Here is a 24,672-nt window from a genome sequence, read left to right as displayed (position 1 = left end):
GACTGATTATGCTACCTTTACTCGCAGTGACTACCACTTACTCCCAAGGGCAGTCCAAGTGATTCAAAGAGGACTGCCTTGGGCAGAGGAGGTGTTAAGAATCAGGCCTTCAGCAACTTGCCCAAAGCCACACAGGAATTTTGCAAGAGTGATTGAACCCGGGTCTCCTGAGTCTTAGTCGAGTGCCTTCACCACAGGCTCTCATTCCTTTCTAAGCAGGGGCAAACAGGCTGTGCGGTTGCAGGTGTTTTTAGTTTAATATCTCAAGTAATAAAGTCCTCAAGGCAGGAACCAGGAGTAAATTCCTGGACCCTTTGAAGTCTATGGCAAAACTCCCCAAGACATCAATGAGCCAGGACTTCACTCCACGTCTATTATTTGTCGGTGCAGCTCTGAGCACGTATCACATCAACTAAAAATACACAGCCACTGAATTTTGGGACTTGGATCCAAATCTATCCAATTGTCATCGGGGAGGGTAAAGGATACCGGCCACCTGGCACAATTCATCAGGGCAGTGGCCATCACCACTGATCGCCATGACAACGAGAAGCATCACCAGACTCTCCACTTCCCTGTTCAGTTAAAGACTAACTGGATCCTGGTCGCTGACAAAGCAGTTTCCAGTGCTCCACAGGCAAAAAGCATCCTTCAAGATGCCCTCACGGGGTAGCGGGGGATCCCCTCAGCAGAGCATCCCCAACTCTGTACCAGCTCCCCTTCCCCTTACCGGAGTAGAGGGACCAGTCAAGAACAGCAGCATGCATGGCTAGTTCAGGCTGTATGTTGGCTCTCCCCAGCTGTGGTTTGGCTCTTTGTAGGGCACTGCAGCCAGCCGCTTTTACTCCTCTCTCCTCCACAGCACTGAGCAGAGCTTTGGCCTGGCTGAAGACCTGGGCCCCTGAAGTTACAGTGTTGACAGAGGATCTGTCAGGTTCCAATATGTGAAGTAGGTGACCAGAAACCCAGACTCCATGGGGCTAGGAGATCAGAGAGTTCAGTCACAGAGAACGGTGCCATACAACAATGAAAACCACATTTTTCATGCTGAGAACGTTTGGGCTTGTAACTTTTACTGCCAAGTGGGGAGAAGGCTATGTTCTGTGTTTAGCACCCCCGTCCTCCCTGCAGCTGTGGTCAGCTACCCCAACCTTGTCTACTACAAGATAGGCACAGACAGTAGAAGCTCAGAGTTACAAACACCAGAGTTATGAACTGACTGGTCAGCCACACACCTCATTTGGAACCGGAAGTACACAATCAGGCACCAGCAGAGACCAAAGAAAACCCCAAAACCCACAAACCGAAAAAACCAAATACATTACAACTACTAAAAAAAAAATGAAGGGAAAGTTTAAAATAAGATTTGCTAAGGTAAGGAAACTGTTTCTATGCTTGTTTCATTTAAATTAAGGTGGTTAAAAGCAGCATTTTTCTTCTGCATAGGAGAGTTTCAAAGCTATATTAAGACAATGTTCAGCTGCAAACTTTTGCAAGAACAATTTTGTTTAGAGTCACGAACAACCTCCGTTCCCACGGTGTTCGTAACTGAGGTTCTACTGTACCAGCCGTAGCCCCATGAGCCAGAGTTACCCCTTTCCATTCAGTGCATGTCCTGGAGCCACTCTGGCTTACCTGTACGCTCAATAGCATACATCTTTACCGGAATCCTGGTTTCTCTAATAAATCTGACAGCCCTCTGTCTCCACGTATATTTTTTTCTTTTTTAAAAGAGTCAGTCACAGTGCAAGCAGCACAGTACAAGCTGACTCGCAGGAATCCCTGTTGCTCCAATACTGGGATGCATGCACACCTTCTTCCACGCACAGCATTCCTAAAACCTAGCACACCCTTGTCATTGCAGCGTGGAGATCCCATCACCCACCCCTGCTCTGCCAGCGCCCCACCTTCCCGCCCGTCGCATGCCATACCAGTCCAGTGATGGGCTGCCTGCACAGCTCTCCTGGTGCACCACCATCCTAGCTGCTGGATTACTCTGCTATTCCAGACTGGGCTGCACCCACAGTTCTGTCCGGTGATGCACCACATTCAAAACCCCCCACTGTGTCCTGCTGTTCCAGTCCAGTGCCTTCTCTCCGGGCACCGGCTGCACATTTTGCAGGGGTTGTCTCTCTCACTTTATAGGCCCAGGAACTCCAGAGAATCCTGGCCTTTCCCGTCTGGTTCGGAAGCTGGGAACGCCTGTATGAGCTTCAGCTGTGTGAAAAAAATCCCCAGTGGTGCTATCAGCCCCACTGAGAACTGTAGTGCACACACAATAGTGAAAATGTGGCTAGGCACAGGACCCTTCTTTGCACTAGGACTTCCTACTGGTGAGAAAATTATTTCATCTGATAGCACCGGGGGGGAATTTGCCTCTAAATTTGCCTGTAAGAGGAGACATCAAACCAGGAGAGAGAGAGACCAAGACAGGGAGAAAGAAGAGACAGCACCCGAGAGAGAAAGAGACCAAGACCGGGAGGAGAGACAGACAGACAGAGAGAAAGAGGAGACAGCAGCCGAGAGAGAGAGAGACCAAGACAGGGGGTGCGGGGGGGGGAAGAGAGAGAGATCAAACCCGGGGAGACAGACAGACAGACAGACAGACAACAGAGAGAGAGACCGAAACAGGGAGGGGAGACAGACAGACAGACAGACATCAAACGCGGGCGGGCAGACAGACCGAGACCAGGCCCGGCGGGCAGACGCAGTCCGCGCCCTCTCGGCCGCACTGACCTGAGCCCCGCTCCCGCTCGGCGCAGGCGGCTGTCGGCTGTCCGCACACACTGCGCGTCCTCCACGGCCCGCGCCGAGCCGCGCTCCGGGCAGCGCCTCCGCCCGGACGTGCCGGGAACCTCGTCGCAGCCGCGCCGGGCTCACCCGGGTCCCGCAGCCGCAGCCCCGGCCCGGCGGCGCCCTAAGAACCGCGCACCCACCGCGCCAGGCCGCTTCCGGTCCCATGACCGGCGCCGGCCAATGAGCGACCGCCCCGCCTCCCCGTGCGAGTGGAGGCAGCTCGGCCCGTGCTCAGCCAGCCCTGTGACCGGCCGGCAGAGGGCAGCACTTCTCGGGTCAGGCGCACAGCGCGGCAGCGTCTAGGCGAGACCGTACCCCAGTGACTCGGTGTTGACAGACAGACAGACAGACAGACACGCTGTAGCCCCGTAGCCAGTCCGGCCCCTGCAAGACAAAGGGCAGAGACACACAGGCCTAGGCTACAGCTCCGCTCCAGCGCTTACAGCGGTACCCATGCAGCAGTCAGCCAGGGGCTGATTCAGTGACAGTTCACACCAACCTACTCCAGGGCGTGTACACAGGCGTACCCCCAATCCACCGTGGGCAGTGGTGAGAACGGGTCCAGCTGCCCCTGCAGAGGGGGGGTCGTGCAGGTTGCCAACAGGGAGTTTGAGAAATCAGCTAGAAAACAGGCTTGATATTTAACAATACAGACGGAGTGGGAAGAGGGGATGCTGGTAAAAGGCCATTGTCAGTGATGTCCTGACGTGCAAACATGGGAGCTGTAGGCTGGTCATTCACTGCCTGCGTTTCATGGACGAGACAGGGCAGTGAAGGAAGCCTTCCTAAGGACCGGGCTAGACAAACCGCAGAAAAGGTAACAAGCAAGGGAAGGCTTTAGAAGTCCACCCGCCCACGGTGGAACTCTGCTCCAGGAAAGGCAGATGAGTAACATCAGAGGCCTCTAATAAAGACCCATCCTGCACACTGACACAGCTATGCCACCTACAGGTCACCAGCCCGTCTGTTTCAGAAAGTAAGCCAGGCTGCTGCCTGCACGGGTGTGGAGCTGGGAGAGGTGGAAAGTTGCTTACCAGGCCACAGCACTTTCCCAACACGCCAGGCTCATTACAACCACAGAAGCTTTGGTGACACTTCAACTATTGACCAGAAGATGACAGACTAGATGGGCCAGACTCCAGCAGCCCAGGGGCCTTTCACCTGAAACTAAAAACAGGAGCCCTGCTTCGCCCCCTGTAATCTATCAACTAAGATTTAACTTTTCTCATCAGATCGAAGCAACTGCAGCCCACCAATAGCCACCTGATGTGCTTTCTTCTGTCTCTACAATACCTCATTAGAGCTAGACACAGGGAAAAAATGCGTGAAAGTACCCGTTCATTTCTATTCAATGCCAGCTTGTAGGTTGCCCTGGACCCTTACTGCTGATGGCCCTGGCAGAGAAGGGAACCATTCAGAATGAATGCAGGACCTTAATAGCCAGTCTCATCCATCGCTTGAAGGAAACAATGCCTCAGAGTGGAGGCAGAGCAAAGCATTAAGGAGGCTTTGTGTAGTGGCAGGCGCATTCTCATGACAAGGCCCATACCTTTTAGGTTGAAGTGTTCTGACCGAGACAAAGGAAACCTGATTATTCTTTCACCTTGTTCTTGCTGCCCCAATCTACTGAACAAAGAGTGAAGAGGTTTTAAAAGTCAATGCAGTTAAAGCAGTCCTGAAGGACTGACATCCTTTCTGCATGATTCTAAGGGAATGCTTTGGCCAATAAGTCTTTCAGCTATTTCTATACCACGCAATTAAGCTCAGCCTTCACATGCCCCTGAAGTTGTTGAGGAGGCTTCCAGCCCCATGGGGTGTTCGTCACGCACTCAGTGCAGCTGAAGACCGCTCCCATCCCAATAGCAAATCCCCAAGGAAAGAGAGGGACGTTTCAAGCGGCAGCAATGTTCGTGCAACAAAGAGTTTCTATTCAATTCGCCGTCTGCCAACCTGATGCCTCCAGATCAATGTACTGGATCATGGGGAGCCATGAGCCACAACCTATTGCCCTTTTTTTTTTTTTTTTTTTTTTAAAATCCTCCCACCAGAGAGCAGCAGATACACAAATAATAAATAGGAAGGGGAACCTATTCAAGTTTCATTGTAATGAGTGTCTAGCTAACTCAGCAGATCGAGATAATAACCATACTCATAGTTTACTTGTTTATAGTCTAGCCCTGAGACCTCACCATGGTATTGCTGCTTGAGTTGGGAAAAAAAGATCACCCCTCGTGTGTCCCCCCCCGGCGCACACCAGTGAACATCACACATCCTCTGCCACCTGCTGGTCAATGCCGGTATTTTGCCGAGGAACAGAGAATCAGTGCCTGAACTTGTGGAAAATATGAGTTGGCAGCCCAAGTTTGAGGGCCCTGGGCCCGTGCATCACAATCGCCTTGAGATGCCACATTAAATCTTAAACACCTCTTGCTTTTCATAGTACGCAAACCTTTGTCTTAACTGTAAGCCAGTTTCACCTGCTTGTTTTATACTCTGACATTAAGTTATCTACAGTCCCAGTTTCTCTCACTTCAGCCATTGAGCTTTAGCTGCAGGAGGATCCGGCCCGCTGTAATCAATCGTGTACGGCATAAAATGATTTCACAGTGCAAGCTTTTGGAACGTGATGCTGAGAAAGCGAACGCAAGTTTATCTGCAGGGCCACTGCAAGACAGTTCCCCAGAAAAATATACATTATTTACCCATTTACCCCGTACACTCAGTTCTTCTCTCCGTTCTGGCTGAAGCATTTTCTAGTGCTTTCAGAGTCTAGTGACAAACAAAAAGCAGGCCCAAAAACTGAGTTAACATTTTTATTTTAGTGTTCCAGAAGAGCAAGAGTCATTTTTAAAAACCAAAACAGAAAAAGAAGTATCCACAATAACAAAGCAAAAAATATAAACATCAAAACATACATCTGGATCCTTCAGTAAGTGACTGTACAGGGACATGAGAAACAAGCTGTTCATCTCATGCATACTCAGAAATGAAGTACCTTCTTAACCAACAAAACCTAAAACAGTCCTGTGTCAAAACACTTCAACCAGCACCGCCAATAAAATATTTGAGGTACAATAAGATGGTGCAACATTTTCACAGCCTAATGAAGTAGAAGTGTGGCCAGTAAAGGACCACTCTCGCCTGGCAGTGCCCACGTCTCATCAATAAATGAGACTTCCCACGTGCGACCAAGAGATCAAGCCTCAGTGCGTGAGAGCAGCCGGCTCAACTTCTGTCCAAGTGTGAGGCTCCAAAGTTGCAACTGGTATAAATGATGACCAAAAAGAGTAAAACCCCTATCAAAATGGTAGGGGTCCCACCTTGGAAGTAGAATGTCATAACCTTCAGTGGAATGTTAACAGCAAATATTAAAGCCGTAAGGTTTAAGCTTTCCCGAGATAAGAATACATTTGGTTAATGATCTAAATGTCTTTGTAAAATATTTAGAGCAGCAGGTGCCGTATTACAAACCACGGCTTCAGTCGCTAGAGGTGGAGTAGTACCTTTACACCAGAGCCCAAGTGCAGCCATTTAAACGAAGGCAAGTAAAAAATCACTTCATATCACTGGATTTGATTAGATTAGTTCGAGTATAAAAGCAGTCCACAACGCCAGTTTCAAATTCAGACTGTTTAGCTGCTGCTCAAAGGCACTAAAGAAGAGAGAGCTCACAGTTCTCATACAACTAGAAACCTGTCGCAAGCTATGAAATCAAGTCCTGAAGGCAAATTTATGTTATGATGTACAGGCAACAATTCCTCCCCCTAGAGCCATCAAGGAGCACAGAGGCAGCTGAAATTAATGTTTCGTCTCCCTCGCTACCTCAAGGCACAACAAGCGGTCAGTCATTTTCAGGGGAACGTAGCTAGTTTCATGCAAATTAAAAAAAGAGACAAGATTTACAGACCCTGCTAAAAACATTCAGCATAAGCCATTCATGGGATCTGGGGGCAGTAAAATGAAGTCGTCTGCTCAGACACTCATTGCTCCTGTGCATCTGAAGTCCTAGAAAGGAACTTTACCAACCTTATACCTTTTATTTATGGCTTCCCTTGACCGAAAGCCGTACGATAGGCAAAACCTACCTGCCCTCTGCTTCTGTAATCACCCATCAGTCCATACAGTAACACATGCACAGAACAGCAGATCTATTTAGATACATTTCCAATAAACATTGATTTCTTTATGTAAATACATTACGCTTCATTGCAAAAATACAGGATCAGAGAAGTTTATAGTGGTCTCCAGTGTTTTGTCAAAATATTAAACGTGAGGCCATAGACTATTAAAGGCTAATAGGAAATTCAACTAGTCTCACCTCTCATTAAAGTGCTCTAACGTCAGGAATACTATAACAAGCTGTCCCCTCCTAAACTATACATTAAATTATCACTCAACTTCAGAAGAGATTAAATGGATCCTTTCACCTTGATAAAGGGGTAGAGTTTGGTTTGGTTTTGGGTTTTTTCCCCTTCACAACACACGCTAGACGTTCAAACAAATTATTCAAAGTACTTCAATGTTGTATCGCTGACCCCCCCCTCTGCCTTCAAGAGCCCAATTTGAGAGCTTTGAGCACACAGATAAGATTTTTCAAGAGCGTGCCACAAATCAGCCCCAACATTAAATGTGGATGTAAATTAATGTTGAATCCAACCACAACTTTCCATCAGAGTGCTGAATTTCACTGAAGATTCCTATCCACACAAAGAATGATTTAAAGTAGGCCTGCGAAAATGATTGTTTGCTAGCGTCTCGCTGTTTGCTATCAGATATAAATGGCAAACCGCACAGTTACAGCAGATCAAGGCAAGAGACAGAGGTATCGGATCGTCTTGCAAAATAGCAGCACAACGTCTTCTGATTACATTCAAAATAAAACCTCTTCTAACATTCGCCACCACAAGCCTTATCACATCTTTTAAAACCACCATTTGAATGCTCCTTCACTAAGAGAACCAGGTCACATCCGCCTTTTATTTTATACGCCTATAAATAAACACAATTCAGATGTTTCATATGCATCACCTTAGACAGTCGTTCCATACTGTAGGTCCTAGTTTCCCAAAAACGGCACGTTTAAAAAAAATCTATGATTTAAAGCGGTAAATAGAAAATTCGTCACATGACTTGCCGTGCATAGCCATAAAAACAAACTAAGCACGTGTACCACGAGGGAAACAGGTGCCTATGTGCTTATACAGGATACAGAGTAAACCATGTAGAGTTGTGTGCCCCCCAGTTTGAAGAAGAACCTTCAAATCAGGAATATAACAGCTATGAAACAAAACAGCTCCCATTTCAGTCTAAAATGTGCGACCGTTCTTTAATCACGTAGTAGAATGGCAATTAGATCTTTGCCTGATTTTTGCTGTATTCAAGCAGCCATAAGAGCCTGCTCAGAGCACTGCTTTGAAAGTCTTTACCACTAGGTTTATGCAGGCTTTGCGCTTCCCTTCCCAAAATGAGATGTGGACACTTCAATAGGGCAGACACCATCACATCTTCCTGCAGATTTAAATGCCATCCAATTTTACAGCATGTTTTAAAGGCATTGACTTTTTTTTAGAATAAGGCAACTTGCACTCCAGAAAGAGATTTGGTAATCATATTTCAACTTCTGTAATGCAGTTGTTGGAACAAAGCAATCAAATCCTTGAATTAGTGTACGTGATGGCTTATACTGCACTACAACTTACATTTTAGTATTAACAATAAAACTCTTGTTCAGAATCTGAGAAACATGGTTCAGTTTTTAAACAGCAACCCTTAAGCTAAATGCCCAATACTAATAAAATAAAGCAGCTCTGGAGCCAAGAACCATCCGTGCCAGAGAAAAATGGCTTCAAAAACATTCACAGCCACCTGACTCTCAGGTTTCTGATTAGATTCTTTAACCAGGTGGTGGCAAAATATTTACAGTGTACCTACCAGACAGACAAGTGGAAAACTTCTGACTACTGTTTTTTTGGATTACGTATTAAGACATGGTGTAATTATTAACCAGTCTCCAGATAAGTGGAATCAACTTTTGCAAGAGAGACAGAAAGGCCAGTTTTTTGGTAGGCAGCCGATACCTGAACATCAGCAACTTCACATTATCTACCTGTGACGTTTGAGTAACAAGTCTTTCATTCAGGTTTAATGGCATAAGTTTTAAATCCTTCCAGCTTTACTTATTTGAGATTGAGCCCGAAGAATGTTGGGGGTTTCTTCCATGACTCTGACAAGCAAGTTATCAATGTAGTCTTCTAGCTCCCGCACCTGGAGCTCTCTCTTTGTAATGGTATCCTTCTGTCTCAGCACCAGCTGGATCAGCTCATCATGTGTTAACTGAGTATAAGCATAGGCAGGGTCTGAAGAATCATATTTCTTTTGGAGAGAAAAGAAAGACAGGGTAAGTGTTTTACAGTGATATGAGAAGACTGCCTAATGATCTTCGTATTCAGGGAAAGCTGAAGAATTCTAGGGATATGGGTTATCTAAATTGTATTATTTGTCCAAGGAATGACTATGCTCGACATCTCATTAAAGTTTCACAGAAGTGGCATTTCAGGATTTATCAGTCATTACTACTGCAGTGAACAGGAAAAGCAAGCTCCCAAGGCCAAAGCCTGTCAGGCTTGTGGCATCAGCAGACAGGGAAAAGCTGCAAGACAAAACCAGTACAGCAAAGTGATACAAATGCAAATGCTATTGCAAAAGACAGCTGTTAGGCCACTTAGCAGTCAAACTTATAAATACTGGCAAATATTCATGCACTTCCAACATGTGGACCGGTGGAGCTTTATAACAATAGATTATGTGGAAAGGAAAGTAAGAGGAAGACTATTTAAAACACTGCACTGTTGTGGCACAAAAACATTCGATACTGCACAATTTAGGAAGCCCAAGGCATCTATTTTCTAAGGAAAAGTGGTCAAAATGAGACAACATTTAGTATGGAAAACATCAGGCCAATGACACTTATTTCTCTAGCAAAAAAAAAAAAAAAAGGTTTTCCATAGCCTCAATGTTATGGTTCAATTTGTCAGCAATTTACAATAATATGTGAATGTCAGATGTGCATGGGGGTACAGGGTAGATTGGAGTCTGTAATGAAGGATGGAGGAGTTATTGCCTGGACATCAATGGCCCAAAAATTGGCAACAAAAATTCCCCGTGTAATATTAGCACTGAAAGATCTGCAGAACCACAAGTTAAAACATACTGAATAAAACGGAAGTCAAACTCAGGTTAAACAGCAGCAAGTGTACTTGATCATTTTGAGACTGAAATTTTAAAAAGAAACTGACCATCATTTTCTCTTTTGACAAGTTAGCAGTACATTACTGGGCACTTTCTCTTAAAATTAAAATGCTGTTTTAAGCACTGGATAGGAACGGTTTTTAGTAACCTCTGCAAAGTAATTTGTTACGCTTCCTTTTTACTGCAGCAAAAATGCACATAGTACGCAGAGTACGTATCGTACAACAGACATTCATAATTGTATTCACTGGACTGCACTAAAGAGAATAGTTTTTGTATTTGTGTAACCAGGATGTGGTGTGGAAACACTAGATGTTTAAAAAACCAGGCTTCTGTACACTTTGAAGAGCAGCACACCTGAGTTTAAGTGAAAAAAATTCAAACTTTTGAGTCACATTTTCCTTTCATGGTCATTTATGCAGAAGAGATTAATGCCACCAGTGCAGGAAGAGTCTCAGAGCCTGAGCAGTAATGTCTACATGGCTATTTTAAGCACTGTAGCAAAAGCCCAAGTCAGCTCACCAGAGCTCTAAGACTCACTACCACTGGAAAATGGGGAAGGGGGACAGCGCAGACGTCCTCTCAGATGAGGATGCTACATGACGAGCCAGGTTGTGCCTGGATTTCATATTCAGAATTTTCTCAGCAGAAAACGTTTTACTCTCATTTTACAGACCACTCATCTAATGGATCCTCAGGGATCACAACTTATGCAACAGACTTAAGAAAATACTTTTCAGAGATTTGAGGGGGAAGAGAAATAAAGTGAAAACTCCAACAGACTGCAGAGGAAGTTCTTAATTGTGGAAGCTGCCAATGCAGTACATTACAAGGTAAAGGAAGATCAGTGGTGCAGCAGATAGTGACTACCTGCCCCCAACCACCTCTAGACAGGAGGATCACATGGTAAGCAGAGTCCAGGCTGCAGTGCCCCCACCCCAGGCACCAGAGACACCGAGGATTGCCTACAAAGTATCCTATTTACTTCACAGCCTCCATCCCAGACACTCCTATTAGCCAACTTCTTGGCTCACAACCTAGCCTCCCCATCTAGTGGAGGACCAAAGAGCACTCTTGGGTTTACTCCAGCAGTACACCCACAGTTCTTAGGGACCACGTCACGAGCCTCTTTTTGCTTTGAAGTCATTTTGCATTGAATAAGAACAAAAGTGAACTCAATTTCTTCCTCCCAACACTGGGGAGACAGAGAAAATAAAGAAATCTTTTAAGAGACGGTATGGTTTGAGGGCAACGGTACATATGCTATCAAAGAACCAATAACTGAAAGTGACCTTGAATAGGCAAATTCACACTGAATGCTCTGGAAGCTATGAAACCCACTGTAATCGTTAAGCTAAGTTTCAATCTCTTTCATACCTTTCTGTTGCTCTCAGTCCACTTTTCATCCATTTTTGTGATGGTGCTCAAATTTTTAGCATGCGATTTATTTGTAGTCGTGTTCATTGGCTTCACAGGATGAGGTCTGAAACAAAAAAGTCTCAGCTTTTTAGGCAGTTCTTTAACATCTTGACATCACATCACACGGAAAGCATCCAACAGGCTCCTAAATCGAGTACAAATGAATACGAGGCGATTTAATGTATTTCCTCATATGCCTTCCAAGGCAGAGTTCTGCCTCAAATTATAGTTTTCCATTGGGTGTACTTACAGACACAGTCAGTCTGTTCTGCTGACTTATTTTTATTGCATTCAAAAACAAAAGAGGAGCGGTACAATGGTAACTGCAAACGTCACACAACAGAAGTAGTAGTAAAGCTGCATACATGAGGTATTCCATATTCATGAGAATTTAGTTTTTATTTGGTTGTGGGGTTGGTTTTTTAATACAAGTTACTATTTAAGAGTTAGATTCTACATAATTTTCCCTCACAACCATCTTATCTTTATTAGATGTCTACATACCAAACATCCTCTTGAGCAGCAGATTTATTCTATCTTCTCTAAACAGACCTATTCTGCCAAAAGTCAAACTGGCGGCCTAGGCATCATCTTGTGCTCTCTAGACCCATTTGTAATGGCAATTTTAAGAAGTGGAAGGAAGTTACCCAACTGTATTTCAATGAATTGTTGAACAGTAACTCCCTGAAGTTCGTGCTAATACTTGAGACCGATAAAGAGGTTCTGAGGCTAGCAGAGTTTAACAGCAGTAAACAGAAAAAGGAGGCTCCAATTTGTACCTCAGACTCTAATAGGGCGCCACTTAGCAGGAGTTGTTCACAGCTCTAGAAGTCCAAAGGCATGTTGGTCATTTAGGAGACAGGCCTATTAGCCACATGAAATAAGTTTGCTGCCATGTGTTTTAATGCTCAGAAATCCTTCCTCTACTAGTTAAGTGAACATCACAGTTTCCAGTGCAGCCTTTGATTGTATTGCCTCATTTCTGAGCAACTACAGATCACAATGCGGTCACCCAAATCCAGCTGCTGACAACAGAACATGCCTGTTATTGAAGCACATTATTCAAAAATCATAAATCCATATTTGACTAATGAACACCAGGCCCTTGAATGTAAAATTGCCAGAAATAGCATTGGTATTGTGAATGTTAGTTCTGCATAGAGCACTCCCGCTGCTCATTCTAAGTTTACAGGTGCACAGATCTGTTTGGTGCAATCACAGATTTTTATCTAATAGAAGTTCTGGTGGCAGTGGTCTTACACTGGTATGATGGAGTATGGGTTTCTGACAGTGTCGCTAAGTCAGACCGAGTTCAGATTGTATGAAGTTGCATCATAATGAAAAAACTATCAAGATGTTTATTTCTACAGCAACAAAAAAGTATGTCTTGTACAACACCATTAGAAAATGCCTCATGTATTTCCCCGTATTCTCACCTGTGCTTAACAGACACAGTTTCACCACTCTGCTGAGTTTGATTGGGAAGTGTCTCAGAGGGTGAAACCCAGGCCTTAAGAAGCTTCTTCTCACCAGCATTTCTGACTCTCTCATCAAAGCTCTCTGCTGTTGGTTTTTTCACTGATTTTGCTCTACTACTGTTGTAAGTCCCAGATTGGAGGGAACTAGAAGAGGAGAGTTGGGAAGAACTGGACAGGGAGGTAAAAGAAACAGACTTTTTAGAGGGTTCAAAAAAATCATTCTTTCTACTTTCCTTCAGTTCCTGTTCCTCAACACCACATCCATGCTCACTGGGATAAGAAAGCATATCTAAACTTGATTCACTAGCCTTACTGCTTGCACTAAACATGTCTATTACTGAATTTAGCTTGGATGATGCTTTTAAATCTAGCAATTCATCTTCAGGGCTACCTTCTCGCTCCTGAAGCAAAATACTTGCTCTATTGGTAGAGTTCATATCTGAACTCAGTTTTAATTCCTCGGTGAAAGACAAGGAATCTGTACACTGACTTTCAGTGCTTGGAACACTTTTGTAAATTGCAGTAATTTTATCCTTCTTTCGATAGTCGTCTAGAAGCTCATCATCTGATCCTACTTCCAGAATAACTGGAAGACCAACATGTGTTAGACTATGATCTCTAGTAACTGGAACGGCAGATTTAAGGTCTGTTCCAGAGTTAAACAATGAATCATCATGACCATCAGCTTTGTGTTTGATGTGTCCATTATTGTCATTCCCTATGTCAAGATGACGTGTTGTTGACAGAGCGGCTGTTTTTAATAAGCTGTCACTTGTTGGGTTTTCATGGGGGTTCAAAGGATTCTCGGTGCCGTCAGGTGGAGTCAGCATCCCTTCATCTTTCAGTCTACCGGTCAGAGAAACAGGTGCACACTTACTTAGCTTTACAGCATTTCTTGGCATGGGCTTCAGCTTCGCAAACAGAGGACGGAGTTCAGCAACATCCTCTGACTTGTTAGCATCCTTAGAGAGCAAAGTGCGAACTCTTGGGGTTGGTCTTGGCGGCTCCACTTGAACTGAAGAGTCACTTTTGATGGCATGAGTTACGTTGGACTCTAACGTGAGCCCAGATTCTCCCATTTTGAGTGAATGCTTCATTTTCTTACCACTACATATTTCTTGCTCCTCGTTGAATTTGCTTTCAGCAGAAGGTGGCTGTGCCACACCATTCCCACGTGAAAGGCTATAATTTGACTTGGAGAGAGGAGTTAATTCTTGGCTGTCTTTCATCCAGATTTCACCATTTGTACTGCTGGTTTCAATGTCATCCTGAACAGCGCTCTCATTGCTCGGAACAGAATTCATACTTTCATCACAGAGTTTAGATGAAGGGTAGCTCTCCATATCCAGCACAGAGGCAAACTCTCGTCTCTTTTCCGTTATGGTTGGATCTATCATGAACATTTCTTCACACTGATCGGGATGACATCTCACAGGCTGCTCTCTGTCTAAAGCCTCAGCATCTTTGCTGCCTGAATCAGCATTTTCCAGCTCGTCAAGACGAAAGGTCACTGATTGCTTAGTGACTCTGTTATTCTTTGTAACCGGTGACACTATCTGTACCTCTTTGGCATCACATTGTTTCTTTAGGGTCTGCTCAACTCTTTCACACACAGGTAAAGGAGGACTCTCAGACAGTGACCTCAGAGAACTTGCATCATTAGTTAAGCTTTCACTCTGAGACTCCTCTGAATGAACAAAAGCAGAGTAATCCGAATCAGCAAGGTTTATTGCAGAGGAACAATAGCTTTTGCTAGAAATTGCAGAAGGAAGGGAGAAAGAAGGAGGACTATTAAAGCTTTTGAGACCTTGCACTTTTGGGTCCTCTCCCAGTTTAGATACAAAAGGGTTACTGTCATTAGAAAGGTGACTAGAAAGCATAGGAGGAGAAACATCCGCCAAAGCTGTGGGAAGATGGGAGAAATACAAGAGAGGACTTTTGAAGCTTTCAGAGCCTTGTGCTTTGAATTGCTGTCCCCAGTCAGAAATGAAAGGGTTACTGTCATTAGAACATTGTGCAGAAATGAGAGATGGAGGAAAAGGGCTACCAGAGTTTTCAGAGTCTTGTGCTTTAAATTTTTGTCCCACTTTAGAAGTGGAAGGGTTATTGTCATTATTAGAATGATGTGCAGAAAGGAAAGCAGGAAGGGAATCAGGTACAGAAGTAGGAAACGTGGCTTTGGTCTCATCCTCTGAAGACACTCCCAATCTGTGAAAAGGACAAAAACTTGCATGTCAGTTGCAGAAGCAGCATGTGAGAGACAAGCAAAGACAAGTTTTAAAAACAGATTTCACAATATACAACAGACTAATGATGTATAAGAAACTGCAAGGTCTTAGAGGTTTAATGGACCAATCAAGCAGGCTTGAAATAAATTATGTTTAATTTTTTATGCCATATCCAATTCTTGTGACACAAAACTTCTGTTGTAAAGTTGCCACAAGATTACTAGGGCAATATTTACACTATTTAAGCAACTGGAACAATTTCTTTTGCATCCAAGACATAAGCTATTATGCTATTAGTAGCTAAGACATTTACACACAGGGCATTTAAACTTAAAAGTAATTGAAGATCAGATGTCAAAGACAGACATTCAGTGAGGCTATGCTTCTTACATGTCAGTCACAAAGAGCAGAATTTCTCGAGGGGTGAGGGAGGAAGTCTCACACAGAACCACAGAAATCTATTTCATGAAACTGTGAAGGATGCCAAAAGCAGGTGTGTTCCAAGATTTTGCATTCAGCAGGCCACAGCAAGAAGTAAGTTTGGTTAGAAATGATATTTCAGCCCTTCAGCATGCTTCCAAACTTGGACAGTCAGGCAGGAAAATATTATTAGTTTTTGTTTGGGTTAATAGAGCAACATGGAATAAATAACTCCACACTATCTGAAAAGATACATGCACTTAAAATATATTATTGCATCCTCACTTGTGATATGAAGTTAAATTGATTAAAAATGGAAATCAAAGTTAATATTTATACCAAGAAACATAATAAGTGTGTAACTGGTTAAATGTTCATCTAGTGAGTGAATCACTAATGAGTCCCCCACAAGAGATATAAAAATGTTACCATGTGGCAGGAAGTGGTCTAGTCTAACAGTATGTCTGCTGTGCTTTATATCAGAATTTGAAACTGAAATAAAACAAGACTAACCTGGGCTTGACAGCTTTGGTTTGGATTGTCCTTGCGGAGGCTGCAGACTTTTCTGGTTTCTGTTCTTCCATGAGCTCTTCGTCAAAAGGGTTATGTGATTTCTTGTTTCTGGGGACATCTGCCCTGTTGCTGTTTTCAGAAATACTTTCTTGGTTCAAGTCCATAGGGACTTCAGCAGGTTTTGCCTCTTCTTCCTTCTTCTTTTCTTCAAAAAGTTTGGCTTCTCTCTCCTTCGAAGTCATGTCAGACATGTTTTCTACATAGTTTTTCACTATTTCCTTTCTTCCTGTGACTAGCGACAACAAAGCAGACTTCTTGTTCTCCTGTTTTTTGTCCTCTTTAGTTTCTTCTTTTGCAGTTTCTAAACTCAGAGGAGCACTGTTTTCCAATAAATCTCCACTGCTAAGCAGTTTGTATGATGGTAAGGTCATAGATTTAAAAGTCTCCAATGAGGGAGACCCAGATAAACCTCTGCTAGGAGACATTCTTCCTGTCTTTTCATGTTCCATAGTGGATTTGGAAGACAAGTTTTCGTCTGATTCAGAGAGCTGATTTTTCCTGAATGTTTGAGGGGAAGAAGAAGGAGTGTTGTCCTTTGACATGGTTTCCCTTTTTGTTTCTCCTTCCTTCATATAAACATGATTGCCATTGATACAAACATTGGATCGGGATGTGGGGTCATTTTTGGATTTAAGGCCACTGAATAAGGAGAGCCCTTCTTTCTTGGCGTTGCTGGAGGTTATTTGGTTGAGTTGCTTGTTGTCTGCACTTGCGGTTCTCTTATGAGCCATGACTCCAGGAGCATGAAGTGAGTTATCTTCAGCTTGGTTTCCAAAGGCCTCTGCAAAAATAAATAAATAAATAAATAAAAATAAAATGGTGAGACATTAGAGCTATGAAAACATATTTCCTTAGAACAGTCAATATTACAGTCTAAGTGTTGAGAGAGAGACTGATTATGCATGACAATGGGAAAATTGTGTTTAGACATACAAAAAAAAATCTGTTCTCTAAAGCAGGAGTAACACCCTGTACAGGTTTTTTGGGGAATGTGTGTGTGGGGGGGAATCATGTGCTCAAGGGGGCAATTTTCTGTGACAATCATACAGTAAGTGGTAGATCACAAAGAAGCAGTATCCCATTTCATAGAAAACCGCTCCAGCAATACAAAGAATGGTCTTGGACAAACAATTCTTAAATGTCTTCAATGGAACTGTGAATATACCATTACCATAGTCCTGTTTTGTAGCATTGGCCAGAAAACAAGAATTCCATTTCACAAAAAATTAAAGGCTTGATATTTGGCTTCATGCTGCATCAGCACAAAAACAAGACTCTTCTGTGGTGCAAAAAGAGACATGCACCCATAGCAGCAGACTAGCCAATAGCCTGGTAGTTAGGGCACTCACCTAGGACGTGAGACACCCTGGTTCAAGAACCCACTCCAAATCAGGCAGAGCATTTCATCAGAAAATTGCCAACCAGCTCTACTGTTTTATAATTTTAAACAAAACCTATACAATAAAAGAATATTGCATCGAATCACCCACCTAAAAATGTTCTGCCAATAGTGCTTTAATGCTTACTTTAGCCAACATCTTCAAATACTTTGTCACATTCTTTTTCGTAAGAAAAGTGGGTGAAATCTTTGCTAATATTCTGTCAATACATAGATCTACCGTAACAAATCAATCAATCAATCAATCTTTTCAACAAAGATTTAAGATACTAAAAGTATATTACTATTGCTAGAGGGAATACTCACTTTCTGAATTTGTAGAAAGGGACTCATCTTCATCATCCCCCCACTTTGATTGAAAATCACCAGGTTTAAGCCTAACTTTTTCAGTGACAGGCTGAAAAGCAGGTAAAACGGACATGGACTGGGAGAGGGAGGTTTTCTGCAAACCAGGTTTGGAAAAGAGGGTTTTGATCTTGGATTTTTTTCTTCTTTTCTTTCTCAAACGATTCTTCTTCACTATCAGCTGGTGAGTGAGTTATGGTGGGAATGATGGCTGATGCTGTGTCAGGCAGCCCACTGGCCCGCTTTCCTTTGAGTTTGCCTTTCAGCTTGCCAAATGGAGACCGGGACTTGTCTTTCATGGATAAATCAAACATGCTGGCTGTCATATTGCTCCTCATGAATTGAATATCCACTTCAATCTCGCCTCTCTCTTTTCCTTCTTTCCTGGTTTGGAGTGAAGCGTATACCACCTGCAAAAGCAAGACAAAATTTTAGACAACCCTTGAAAACACTCTGGGTAAGCAAAAGTAGTTTAAACCAATTACAGGGTGTTTGTTTTCTATTTAATAGAGTTTCCAGCACGGGAGAACCTATAAGAGATCCAAAAAGGCAGAATGATGTTCGTCACTTAGATGTATTTAGTAAACAATAATCCAAGCCACATAAAAATATGGTAGAGGAAAAAAGGAGAAAACAGACTCCCTAGCTGGGAAACTACTTCATGATTAGCACAAGGATCAGAGAGCTTACTGTGTACAGAGATAAGGGCATATCCTTGGCATCCCCACTACAAAATAATTTTCTTCATGTATCACGATTTAACTGGCATCAGACACTTGGTGGGAGAAAGCTCAGGACTGGAATACGGGTATAGAGGGGTACAGCTTCTTCAGGAAGGACAGGCAGGGTAATAAGGGAGGAGGTGCTACATTATACATCAAGAATATATACAAAACACAAAATGTCCAGATTAATTTTTGGAATGTTTTGGAAGCAATTTGTTGTTTCACAAAGTGAAGGAAGTTACCAGGGGGTCAGCCCTTTTAGACTCGATTCTGACCAACTGGGAGGAATTGGTTGTGAATCTGACCGTAGAAGGCAGTTAGGTGAAAGTGACCAAGAAATGATAGATGTCATGATTCTAAGGAAGGGAAGTAGTGAGCAGCAGAACAAGAAGGAAAATGGACTTCAAAAGAGAAGACTTTAAACAAACTCAGAGAACTGGTAGGTAAGGTCCCATGGGAAGAACATCTAAGGGATAAAGGAGTTCACGAGAGCAGGCAGTTTCTCAAGCAACGATGTTAAAAGCGCAACTGCAAAGTACCCAACGCAAAGGAAACAGAGAAAGAAAATTCCATCAAGAACTTTTCAATTACCTGAAAATCAAAAGGGAAACCGACAAAAAGTAGAACCATGAACCAATTGCCAAATTTGTTAGTCTTTAAAATGCCAGAGAACTCTCGTCGTCTATACCGATGAGTTACACACTAATACCTGAAATAGTTCAGTGAAGGCATTCTCTACACACCCCGTACCTTTCATTCCAATTCTCTCTGTTCATTAACTATTTCATTACTGTTCAAATATAGAAGCTTCTAAACAGAGGGAAAACTCCCATAATTTCCTCTTCAGAATCAAGCACCTCATCATTGTTAGATGTTTCTATTTACCCTAGTCTGTTAATACAATATTGATTCAGAATCAAAGTACCAAAAAACCCCACATTCTTTAGAGACAGGACTTCTGCCATTTGCACTACACTTATATTCTGAACACTTATTTCAGAAACAGACAAAGCATTCAAAATAATCGAGTTTTAAACACCGACAGCTTTTTATGTTAGTTTATTAAACTTGTACAATGACCAGGCAAGGTGTACTACTTGCTGACATTTCAATCTCCTTGGTACAAAGAGTAGGTATTTACTGACATCACGTACCACTGCATAGTTTCTTGCCAATAACTAGGAGCTGTAGATCTCCTGACCCCACAGAACTGATAGGAAAAGCTGTTCTGAAAGGAGCTGGGGTTGACCCTCAGAGCTTAACTACTAAGTTAAAGCAAACAAGTAGAACTATTTAATCACAACAGGAATGAAAGGCATGAAACATGAAATGCCTCACTGCCTGGTTTTGCACTGCCACATGTTGGGGGTGAACAGAAATCATGGGTCCAGCAGTTTGTTTCAGAATTAGTTGACAGCTGACCCTAAAATGGGTTTCCACTTTGATATATAAAAAGCCCTCTTTGAAGACACGCATTCAAGACAAAGAGGTGAGAAAACCTGAACTCGAGTTTTCTACTAAAGCAATTGTCTTCCAAATGTTAGTCTACCCTGACTGACAACTAAGCTATAAAATCCCTAAAGATGAAACCTACATTGGAAATGCTGACTGTTCTCATTGGAGTATCAAAGGATGCCAGTTGAATAAGTTCCATTCATCGAGTCTTAAACAATAAAGAATCAATATGATTTGCATTTAACTGTAAAAACCCACTGGCCATTTTTGTGATATAAAAGTGTGTTTAAGGAATTTTATATATTTTCTGGTTCAAATGTACATCAGTAAGCTTATCCTGTAAATTTTGCATAGCCCTTTTAATAAAATGGTCCCATTTGAAAGGTTTCATGGAAGAAGGTCAAACAAAGCTTTAAATATTCAAGGAATGCAGTTATTAACTTAAGTACAGCCATCATTTCTAAGAAAAGTTGTTGCGCAAGTAATAGTTATTTACTGTCAGCAACTCCATCTCTGCAATATTTGGCAACAAACTGTAGGCACCTTCCTCACAGATTTAATTAGTGAACAATAATCATGCCAGCAGTCGGTGCCAAGATTGTATGTATTTTGCACATTGTAACTAAGTGGAAGTGTTAGAAGAAAACCCACTATTTTCATTTGAAGTTTATTTCATTATAGTCTCTTCAAAAAATTTAAAATAAATCCAGCAGCCAACAGCCCCACGACAAGGAAGTTTCAACTTAGGAAACAAGCTATGAAAACAGTTATTGAAAAAAAAGTTTTCCAAGACACATGACTAGGTTTTTCCTTAATTTTCTTCAGATCTTTGTTCAAAAGCAAACATGGAGGAATCCTACAGACCACTATCTAACAGGGTAAATTTTCTGCATACTGAACCTTGAGGGATGCTTGGAAGTCCAAAATAATAAATTTTAAAAACTTGACATGTTTCCTGTAACAGGCTATAAATATCTGCCATGTGGCATCTTTTCCAATGCATTTCAAAAAACAGGCACATTTTTCATTCAACCTTTGTGTTTGAGAGCTAATGCCAATGATCCTGTATGCCTGATTTCAGCCCAGAGCTAGTTCTTTTAAAAAAAAAATTAGACCTGGCAGAAAAATAGGTCCATATCAAACTCTGCACTCATGGTTGTCAGTCCTTTAGGAGGAGACTTTATATGGGCACTATCAATTTACAAGAAGCAAATGCTGCCAAATCTATAACTTTTGCGAAGGTAAAGGCCCAACAGGACCTCATGAGATCACTTAGCTAATCTACCCAGGTGAGGTAAAAGAGGAAAACAGCCACTGAAAAGCATTAGCTTATAACATGGTTTGAGTGTATATTAGTCACACACACTTATTCCAGTTTAAGAATAGTTTCACAGTAGAAACCATAATCTTACTCACTTCATGGCAGCCAAGAACATTTACATTAAAACGGCAAATTCGAGAAAGCAATGTTGATCTAGTTGTACAAAGCTAGCAGGAAAAGTGTTTAACTTCATACAATTTCCATTCCACTCTTAACAGAAACTAATACTTCAGTTAATTAGCTACTTTTCCAGGAGATTATGTCTTTTAAGGGCATGTATTTATTAAGAACAAGAGTGTTTGTGACTTGCATTGTACAGTACTTTCATTCTTCACCTAAACAAGAGGCTTTACAAACACATTAAGTATTCTTGAGTAACTTCATTGTTCTCAGCTTGAACTGTTACTGTTTCTTTTACACAAAAACCTCAAGTGTATCTATCGCAAAGCTGTTTGACGTAAACATTGAAATCTTCCTTCTAATCCATATCCTACTCCAAGCCATTACTGCCTCCACAACAGAAAAAAGGCAAAACCATGTACATTGGATTTGACAGTTTAGTCATTCTTAGTCTCCTCCAGAGATGGCCAGAAAAAAGACTGACTCCCAACACTGAATCAACAAGACTGTTTCATCTTTCCAAAGGAAAAGGATTCTTCTAACACAAGTACTGTAGTCAGGCTTTGCTAGAGGTAACCAACACAGCTTCTGTGAACCCGCTTTTTTGACTCAAACACATGTACAAGAGCACCAGAGAACTTAAGTTTGCCTGTACTGAAATATTTTTCACAGGAACTATGGTAAAGACTATCAAAAAAAAAAAAAATTAAAACTTAGAATCTTAAGTCTTAAAGATTATCTACCTAGATGACCTTGTCAATGATTTTCTCCTCAAAAGGAATGTAGATACAATCCTTAAAAAACCTCTTTATTTGAATTACCATACACAGATTGTCATTAGTTCAGCCATCATACGTCAAGACAAATCAAAACAAGTAGTATTCTCAAAATTATAGCATAACAAGTCATCCCCCTAGGAAAACTACATTTGAACAAACTGATCTTAAATGACTCATTCATTGAATTTTGCACATTGGTTTTTAATGCCGATGGGCAGGTATAGTTATAAGTTTAATTACTGTTAGGGTTTTCAAAGATTGTGTATATATGTGTTCTTAAATATATTTTTAATTTTTTTTGGATTTATAATTACTATATTTTCCATAAGAGGAGAAAACCATCCCTCCATGCTGAAATCAGCAAGAACAGGTGTAGCTGGTACAGTTTAAAAATAAGCCAATGTCTGATAAAATAGGTTCCCATTGCCTGCATTTTTGTCAAAGTTGTGCTTTCCTGCTCTAGACATTGAAATGCAAGTTCATATTTTTACATCCGAGTGTTTTATTTTCACTACTATGAAACACATAAAAGATAATGGTCACACTCATCTTGAAGTTGGCTTATTTCTAATGACATTTCCATCCCAGTAGCAGAAGGGTACAAGAGTGTGGCAAGTGAAGATATCAAACTCATTTGACCAGAATTTTTGGTTGTGACCCAAATATTAGTCACATGTAAATAAGTTCTCATTTTACTACAACTGTGGCAATAAACACACCTTTTAGCTCATCTTTAATACACTTGACCCACTAAAACCTCTTCCAAGAAGTCAGTGCATAGTTCTTAATAGAGCTTGCAAACGCGGACGCCAATAACTTCTTTGAAGCACTGAGGCTTTAACAGAGTGTATAAAACCAAAGACACTAAAATCAGAACAACACGCCACCTTTCATAGAGCACATACAACGTAATAAGCATATATAACCTAAAATGCACTGTCATCTTCAAAGCATTTCACAAACATCAGCTTATTTAATCTTCACTCCCACTGTGAACTCCAGAGTTCATCCTCCCATTTCCCCTCCTGCAAATATGTCTGTATGATCCAGCCCATAGGATCCAAACTGTGTTGGGCACTCAAACGAAAAGGGACACAAAGACCCTGTGTCCGCTCGCGAGGAAAGCAAATGATATTGCAAACATTAATGTACAGCACTCTTTGTTTTGCAGTGAGGTGTTTAACTAATGGCATGATCTGACCTGCAGCATCTTCTCCGCTGGTCAACATGGACAAGAAGGAATCCCAGTTTGATTCTGCAGGACCCAGAGTCAGAAAAATATCACCCCCCCCCCCCCCACACACAGAGAGACACAGACACACACACACACACACACACAGAGACAGACACACACACACACACAGAGACACACCCTCACCCCCACACACACACACCCTCACTCCCCCCCCCCCACACACAGACACACCGAGACACACACACACGTTCAGCACCACCGGCTCCCACCCCGCCCCGGGGCTCGGCGCCCCCCGCCCCAGCACCCGGACACCCCGCCCCGCCCCGCCAGTCCCGCAGAGCCCGGCTCACAGCCCGCCCGCCCGGGACTCACCGGGTGGCGCGGCGGCCGCCCTCCTCCTGCAGCGCGGCCAGGCTGATCTCGGCCCGGCCCAGGAACTTGTCGAGGCCGAGCAGGGCCCGGTGCAGCACGGTGAGCTGCAGGGCCGGCTCGGCGCCGTGGCCGGGCCGGCGGGGCGGCAGCTCGAAGGTGGCCTCCTCCCGCCAGACGGGCGCGCCCAGGCAGCGCTCCGCCACCGCGGTGGCGAACGTCTCCTTGCCCAGCGCCATCAGCGCGTAGGCGTCGCTGCCGCCGGCCCCCTTGGCCTTGGGCCGCAGCCCCCGGGCCCGCAGCACCGTCACCTGCACGTGGGTGGGGGCCCAGCGCGGCGGGGAGCCCGGCAGCGACATCCCGGCGCCGACCGACCGACTGACTGACCGACCCAGCGAGCGAGCCCAGCGCCAGCCTCGCTCTGACTGAAGGACTCAACGGCCGGGCGCGCGGGGTCAGCCGGGCGTCAGCGCCCGCGGCAAATCTCGCGAGAGCGGGGCAAAGGGGCGGGGGTGGGAGTGGCGGGGGCGGGGCAGAGCTCACCGGGGCGAGTGGGAGGGGCGAGCAGGGAAAGGGGCGGGGCCAGTCGGGATGCCAGAGCCGGACCCTGCCCTGGGTGCCTAATCTGTCCCTGGGTTGCCCCTGGCAGTCCCAGTTCAAACCAGCACTGCCCAGCTGCCCCGCACTGGCACGGGCTGCTCACCTGGGACAGCGCAGCGCCTGGCGCAAGGGGGGGCGCCTCGGTGAGCGGGGCCTCTGGGCACAACTGCCACAGCAAGCGTAGCCTCATAACAACTGTCCC

At 43.5% G+C, this 24,672-nt stretch overlaps 1 protein-coding gene across 1 annotated transcript; it reads right to left on the bottom strand.

Moving 5' to 3' along the window:
• Nucleotides 1-5,595: 5,595 nt before the first annotated feature.
• Nucleotides 5,596-24,274, bottom strand: LOC137154910 (rab11 family-interacting protein 1-like). Its single transcript, XM_067550763.1, is given in 8 exon segments — nt 5,596-9,168; nt 11,422-11,527; nt 12,900-15,149; nt 16,103-16,943; nt 17,868-18,051; nt 18,053-18,282; nt 18,285-18,316; nt 23,874-24,274. Coding segments are annotated over 8 exon segments (4,215 nt in total). The 5' UTR covers nt 24,230-24,274; the 3' UTR covers nt 5,596-8,952.
• Between the last annotated feature and the right edge of the window lie 398 nt (nt 24,275-24,672).

Source organism: Emydura macquarii, unplaced genomic scaffold (genome assembly GCF_026122565.2).
Source record: "Emydura macquarii macquarii isolate MOO-44397 ecotype Brisbane River unplaced genomic scaffold, CSIRO-AGI_Emac_v2 contig_1313, whole genome shotgun sequence".
NCBI classification, from domain to species: domain Eukaryota; kingdom Metazoa; phylum Chordata; order Testudines; family Chelidae; genus Emydura; species Emydura macquarii.
Note: the sequence above shows the minus strand (reverse complement) of the source record. Positions and strands in the feature narration are given on the sequence as shown.